At 51.8% G+C, this 7,118-nt stretch overlaps 2 protein-coding genes across 4 annotated transcripts in view; one reads left to right on the top strand and one right to left on the bottom strand.

The window, feature by feature from the left end:
• The window catches only part of Rps2 (ribosomal protein S2), a gene marked incomplete in the record, with an annotated part of 2,294 nt that extends 576 nt beyond the window's left edge, over window positions 1-1,718 (bottom strand). Inside the window, 6 exon segments of one of the 2 annotated variants that reach the window (XM_013517681.1) lie at window positions 1-160; window positions 240-413; window positions 657-764; window positions 1,129-1,218; window positions 1,300-1,479; window positions 1,641-1,718. In XM_013517681.1, the coding sequence (XP_013373135.1) occupies window positions 1-160; window positions 240-413; window positions 657-764; window positions 1,129-1,218; window positions 1,300-1,476 (709 nt within the window). 2 annotated transcript variants of the gene reach the window in all.
• A 660-nt stretch (window positions 1,719-2,378) lies between these two features.
• Window positions 2,379-5,796, top strand: Rnf151 (ring finger protein 151). 2 transcript variants are annotated; one of them, XM_005391496.2, is made up of 4 exons: window positions 2,379-2,463; window positions 3,766-3,911; window positions 4,230-4,326; window positions 5,293-5,796. In XM_005391496.2, the coding sequence occupies exons 2-4, from the start codon at window positions 3,853-3,855 to the stop codon at window positions 5,767-5,769; spliced, it is 633 nt and encodes a 210-aa protein (XP_005391553.1). In that variant the 5' UTR covers window positions 2,379-2,463; window positions 3,766-3,852; the 3' UTR covers window positions 5,770-5,796. The 2 variants fall into 2 exon arrangements, with proteins under 2 accessions (XP_005391553.1, XP_005391552.1); XM_005391495.1 differs by lacking the exon at window positions 2,379-2,463 and adding an exon at window positions 3,374-3,417.
• The last annotated feature ends 1,322 nt before the right edge of the window (window positions 5,797-7,118 follow it).

Here is a 7,118-nt window from a genome sequence, read left to right as displayed (position 1 = left end):
CAAAGTTGCCCAAAGTAGCAGTGCAGCCCCTGGCAGAGGTGTAGCAGTCATCAATACCAGCCATCATCAGCAGCTTCTTGGGCACAGGGGCTGAGACAATGCCAGTGCCTCTGGGGGCAGGGATCAGACGCACCAACACAGAGCCACAGCGGCCCGTCACCTGAAAAAAGAAATCAGGAGTAAGAGCCAAAGCATGTCTCCATTGTAGACCCATCATCACTCCCCCGCAAGAGTCTTACCTTGCAAGGGACAGTGTGGGGCTTGCCGATCTTATTCCCCCAGTAGCCTCTCCGCACCGGGACAATGGAGAGCTTGGCTAGGATGATGGCACCACGAATGGCAGTGGCTACTTCCTTGGAGCACTTTACACCCAGACCAACATGACCGTTGTAGTCCCCAATGGCAACAAATGCCTGTGAAGAGACTGTGAGATAGCTGGTGGTTCTCCACAGGATAGAGACCCACCACCATCCAAGACCTGTTGTGCTCCTCAAAGAAATAAAGGCCACCATGAGGCCAGTTCAGGGTCCTGAAGAACTCTTTTCTGTCTCTCTCCGGTACGAAAGTCACACCACAAGTAGTGTAACTGTGCAGAGTGGAGAGAATCACCCACCCCTTTTTGATACAAACAGCCCAAATACAAATGGTCCTGATACCTTGAACCTGGTCCGCTGGCCGGCACGAGTTTGCTTCTGCACAGGCATGATCTTTAGAACTTCATCCTTGAGAGATGTGCCCAGAAAAAAGTCAATAATCTCAGACTCCTGCAACAAATGAGATTTTTGGCAAAAATATTAAAAAACGGTAACATAAAAACACTCACCCCAGGTGGAACCACGATGGTGGAACCAGGCTTAGACAATCTCTTTCAAAGTTAAGTCTCCTTACTCCCGGCTGAATCAGTGCACCCACATTCTCACAACTGCCACCTTCTTTCCAAGAGACCCTTTTGGGGCTGGGGATTTAGATCAGCGGCACAGCGCCTGCCTGGCAAGCGTGAGGTCGTGAGTTCGATTCCCACAAAACAAACCAAGAGACCCTCTCGATGCTGACCATAGCAGATCTCAACCCTCCGACTCTCGCCCAAATGACGCTCCCCGGACAGAGGCTAGACTGTCACAGCAATACCTTAATGGGTAAGGAAAAAAGATAAATTTCCTCCAGGGACTTGATCTTCATGTCTTTGACCAGCCGGCCCAGCTTGGTGACAGGAATCCACTGTGAAGAAAGACATCCGTCAACAGGGCCGCTTCCGGGGCGCTCAACCCCAGGATCAACCCCGCCCAGGCGCACACCTACCTCCTTGTCCTCGGCCTTACCGCCGCGAGCCCCGCGGCCTCGGCCCCGGCCCCTGCCGCGCCCGCGCCCGCGGCCTCGAAGTCCACTGCCGAAGCCTCCGCGGAAGCCGCCGCGGCCTCCCAGGCCTGGGCCCCCGGGGCCTCCGGGCCCTCCCGCTGCACCGGCGTCATCCGCCATTTGCTGTAAAAAGCCACAGTAACAGTCAATGGGGCTCAGGGCTCTGCAGCCGCCAGGGGCACCCTAATTGACCTGTCCAAGTCCCACCGGCCCGAGCTTGGCCCGATGTTCGCGGATCCCCACCGCACAGAACACGAACCGCCATTACAAAGAAGTCAACTCACGTGTTTCCCCGAGAAAGAAGAACGAGACGCTGCGACAAGAAACTTTTATCTCACAAAACGCCGCGAGATCTCGGTTGCCCCGCCCCGAGCGCCCATCGGCGACTGTGATTGGCTCTGCGTGCGCCTCCGCGGACCGCGATTTGCGCCTGCGCAGAGTGGCGGCTGCTGTAATTAGGCGCGCACACGACGTGGTTCTTTTGACTTCCTTTGGCCCCGCGCGGTTTCGTCTTTCCCGGGTAAGTTCGATCGGCTAAAGCGCCGCGCGTACGTGCTAGTGGCTTGGAGTCCGGCGTTTGTTGAAAATCACCCACGGCTTTGGCCATAGTCGTGGGTGAGATTCGGCGCCCAGAATGTCCAGGGGCCTTAGCTCACCGCCCGCTGCCGGTGTGGGAGGGTGAAACCCAGGCCCCGACACCCCCGGCAGCTGCACGCGCGCCTGGCCCCCGCCTTAGACCCCTGACCCCCTACTGTTTTTTTCACAGGACTCCCCGTTGCCCCGAGGCGGACGACACTAGGACCGCGTGGGCAGAACTCCATTGTCCTCATTTTTCTTTCTTCTTTTTTTTTTTTCTCATTTTTCAAATAAAACTCAATTTTCCACGTATGACTGGTCTTGTAGTTTTTCCCTACCTGTCTGTCTGAAAGATGTGCAGTATTGCGACAAGAAACGTTTGTAGCTCACAAAACACCGCGAGATCTCACAACCTTTGGGTGGGAAGAGTCAGTACTACTTGGGAGGGGCCAGTTGCAGGAATCAACTCACGAGCCGTAGTGGGATGTCCTCACCCACACCAGGTCACCTCCACCTTGACACACCACAAAGGTAATGAATGGTTGGGAGACTGGCAGGTGATACCTACATGTCAGCCAGTCTGAAAACCAGGTCTGTGTCTGTGCTCCAGACGTAACCTCAGCACCAATAGGTGAAGTGCTCAGGGCTAAAGTAACAGAAGCTGGGCCATCAAACCCCAAACAATGATGGAGAAGTACAGAGTTCACAACTCATGAGTTTTCAGTGGGTTCCTGTTCCTATAATCCTTGAAAGGTCTGGCGCTGCCTAGGCTTAGGTAGTTCGAATTCTAATGATGCTGAACCACGGGAGCATGTATCACCCGGGCCTTCTGCACATGTCTGCCCAAGTGGTCAACCTGCCCTGGATGCAGAAAAGAGGCTACAAGTTGTGCCAGGATTTAGTTCTCTTCTATGGAGCCATCCCAGTCGTGGATGTTAGTGAAGAGAACCCATGGTTCAATGTCTAATGCCCTTAAAGTCTTTGGAGACCTGGCTACCTGGGCAGGACTATGGGAGGCAGCAGTTCCTGTGCTTGTGCTGACCTTGGTTCCCTGCTTAGTGCTGCTGGGAAATCAGTTGTGAGCCACAACCAAGGCAAGGAGAAGCCGGGCGTGGTGGCACATGCCTGTAATCCCAGCACTCTGGAGGCTGAGGCAAGAGGATCGTTGCGAGTTTGAGACCAGCCTGAGCTACAAAGTGAGCTCAAGGCCAGCCTGAACAGCATAGTGAGACCCTGTCTCAAAGAAAAAAGGCAAGGAAAAAGGTTCATAGACCTGTCCTGAATTGGGGCCGTCCTACTTATAATTAGAGAGGGCAGCAAGGGCTAGCTAGATGGTGCAAGGTCCGCATGAACCCTGGGCCACAACTGTGACTGCCTGAGCTGTCACAGTGGGCAATGCCACTGTGATGTCATCCTACACCTGATATAAAATGGAGGCTCCTGAACGCTGGTGTCAGTGGAGGTGCCATCCAGACACAGAGCATGGTAAGCTTGGGGCCCACCTACTTCCACTTCTGAAATAATATTCCCAAGTCTGGACAGATGCTCAGCAGTCCAGGGATGGAGCTCACTACTCTGCTGAGAAAGGATGGACAGTGGATTACAGTCCCTGTATGAGACGAGGAGGACTTTCGGGAGGCTTTACCTGGGTTTCTGCTTCTCTACCCCACAATTACAATTGGTAGTCTTAGGAGTTGATTCCTGCAACTGGCCCCTCCCAAGTAGTACTGACTCTTCCCACCCAAAGGTTGCCAAGGTCTTTTCCTGGACATGTGGAGGGAGTAGCTCTGAGCCTGGTCCCAGTGAGACCTAACGTTGACCTGGTCTTTGCAGAGTGGTGGGTATGATCTCAGCCTCTTTGCCAGCCCTCCTGACTCCAAGTTCCTGTGCTCCGTCTGCCATGGTGTTCTCAACAGGCCGATGAGGTTGCCATGCAGCCACATCTTCTGCAAAAAATGCATCCTTCATTGGCTAGCCAGGTGCCACAAGGGTACCCAGGGAGCTGGGAGGGTTGGGGAGGCCATTGATGTTGTCCAAAAGGGGAAAGTGTGCCAAACACTGAGTCCCAGTGGCTGTAAGATTCAGCCACAAAACCTGGGACACCAACCTGGGTTTTCTCCATGGTGTCTGCATTCCTGGCTCCAGCCCTGGAACTGAAAGCTATACCTCCTACGCCTTCAGCTGGAGAAGGACCACTTGGATTACCCAGTGAAGGTGGAGTTAACCCAGCAGCCATGTCACCTCTAACTGACCCCTTCCACCCCCCAACACTCAATCCCACTCCTGCCTTGTTCCAGACAAAACACCTGTCCGTGCTGCAGGAAAGAGGTGAAAAGAAAAAAGATGGTCTATGTGAATAAACTCCGGAGAACCATTGGCCATTTAGAAGTCAAGGTAGCTCAGTACATCCACTCTTACCTTTGGTGGGGGTGGGGCAGAGCCAGGAAAGGGGAAGAGGAATCCAGGCATGTCGAACATGGTGATGCACACCTGTAATACCAGCACTTGGAAGGCTGAGTTGGAACAATTGCTGCAAGTTCAAGGCCAGCCTGGAGTACAAAGCAAGATCCTGTCTGAAAAAAAAAAAAAAAAAAAGAACCCAGTGAAGCCCAGGGGTCAGTAGACCTGGCTAAGTTTGAATAGTGACTGTATCACTTACTTCCCCAGCAATTTAGGACAAGTTATTTAACCTTTTTGAGACGCTGGTATTCAGCTGTAAATGGGGATTATAGAGGATTTTTAGAGGATGAAGTGCCTGGTGTGCTGGCCATTACTCTTCAGTCCCCTAATTTTACAGATGGTGAAACTAAGATCTTTTTGTTTTGTTTTTGAGACAGGGTCTCGCTGTATAGTTAAGCCTGGCCTTAAGTTCCCTATGTAGTCTTGGCTGGCCTCAAACTTCTGACAATCCTGCCTCAGCCTTCCAAGTGCTGGGACAGGCATGCACCACCACACCTGGCCAGAAACTAAAATTAAAAAAAAAACAGGTGTGGTGACACACATCTGTAATCCCAGCACTCGGAAGGTAAAGGCTTACCACAAGTTTGAGGAGAACCATTACCACAAGTTTGAGGATTATCACAAGTTTGAGGCCAAGCCTAAACTACATAGCCAGACCCTGTCTCAAAAAACAACTAAAATTTCCCCATTGATAAGACTCAGGCTTGTGCCTTCCTCTAGAATGCCTGAGATCTCCCTGCCTCCTGGCAGTTCCCTGTTAGCTGTTCTTTCTGGAGTTAGAAAAGCTCAGGCAGCTTCCAGTTCACCTGGTTCTTGGTTCAGTAGATGAGATTCTATGGGAGGCCCAGCTGGCAATGCCGTAGCTGGTTTGGCTCACACATACCTCTCTTTCACCTCCAGTGCAAGAATGCTGAAGCTGGCTGCTTGGTAACCTGCCCTCTGGCCCACCGAAAGGGGCACCAAGACTCATGCCCGTTTGAGCTGATGGCCTGCCCCAATGAAGGCTGCTCTGCCCAGGTGTTGCGTGGTGCCCTGGCTGAGCATCAGCAGCACTGCCAGCAGGGTGGCCAGCAGCACTGCCCCCTGGGCTGTGGGGCGACCTTGGGCATGGCAGAGCTTGCTCATTATAACTGCTACCTCAAGCTGCGGGAGGCCTGGAGTGAGCGACAAGAGCGTAGCCAGACGATGCTGCAGGGACTACTGCGGCGTGTACGCCGAGTGCACCGCTCCTCCAGACTCATACGCAGGCAGCTGGCCCAGCTCAGCCACCTTCTGGAAGATGATGCCATGCCTGAAGCTGACGCACCCCAAGACGATAGTCTTGGGACTGAGGTGTGGGGAGCACAGGGCCAAGGTACCTTGGAAATAGAGGGATAAATAAATGTGGAGCCCAGGCCTAACCTACTTTGCCTCTCTGCCACATTCTTTTGCCCTGCTGACCTCCCCAGGCCTTACTCCCTTCCCACAAACACACCCTATGGCACTTTTCTTTTTTTTTTTTTTTTTGGTTTTTTGGGGGTTTTTTGGGTTTTTTGAGATAAGATCTTGCTATGTACCCAGGTTAGCCTTGAACTATCGGTGATCCTCCGGCCTCAGCCTCCAGAGGGCTGGGATCCCACGCATGCGCCACCATGCCTGGCTACCCCAGGGCACTGTAAACTTTTTCTATGGTGTTTTTAAGATCTTTTCCCACTCCCACTTCCTACTTCCCACTAGGTCTTGGTGAAGCAGGAAAGTGCATGAGATCCCTGATAGAACCAACAAGAAATAGTGTTTTAGGATCAAAAAGCAGTTTATTCTGCTGGTGTCTCTACAGGCACTCAAATCCTCCTGAGATGGAGAACAAAGCCCTGTTTCCACTTTTGCGTTGTTTCTTTCCTACGAGGCAATTTTTCGTTGAGAATCAGCATGAAGTGAAGTTACAGAAGCAAAGCAGTGATGGGGGCTGACAAACAGTGCTCAAGCAGTGCTATGCCCCACTGACATTACCTCATAGCTGTACCTGTGCATGGCCAGGGTCATAACCATCAATTTTCTTTTTTCCTTTCTTTTTTTTTTTTTGTCTTTTTGAGACAGGGTCTTGCTATGCAGTTCAGGCTGGCCTTGAGCTCACTTGCAAGGATCCTCCAGCCTCAGCTTGCCAAGTGCTGGGATTATAGGCGTGCAACACCATGCCCAGCAACCATCAATTTTCTTCAGGGAGTTTAGCTGTACAGTTAAACCACAGTTGCCCAGCTTTATCCCAGGAAGATGTTTCCTCTCATTGGCACTGGCTATTCCCCCTCCTGGAAAGTTCTTTCTCTCATTCTCCACTTGCTTGCTTTTCTCTTTTCCCTCAAGTGTCTTTCCTTGTACACGTTTTCCTTGTCTCCTCTCCCAATCTCCTTCCTACCCATCTGTTTTACCAGCATTATAGTAAATGGTACTATAGGCTCAAATCTCTGAATTCAGAGTAAAAGCTGCCCACACAGTGGCTTACAATGATCCTGCCTTCTTACATTTGCCCTTAGAGTCCCTCTAGAGGGACTGCAGCCACTGGCTTGTTTTTTGTTTTGTTTTGTTGTTTTTTTCAAAACAGGATCTCACTATGTAGTTGAGGCTGGCCTCAAACTCAAGGCAATCCTCCTGCCTCCGTTTCCTGAGTGCTGGGATTACAGATGTGCTCTACCACACCTGGCTGGGCTGCACATCTTTTAAATCCAAAAGCCTGATTTATCTTTCTTCTC

The sequence above is a fragment of the Chinchilla lanigera genome, unplaced genomic scaffold, assembly GCF_000276665.1.
Source record: "Chinchilla lanigera isolate Chin_1 unplaced genomic scaffold, ChiLan1.0 scaffold00041, whole genome shotgun sequence".
In the NCBI taxonomy this organism is placed as follows: Eukaryota; Metazoa; Chordata; class Mammalia; order Rodentia; family Chinchillidae; genus Chinchilla; species Chinchilla lanigera.
The sequence above is the reverse complement of the archived record's forward strand: the minus strand, read 5'-3'. Positions and strand labels throughout refer to the sequence as shown.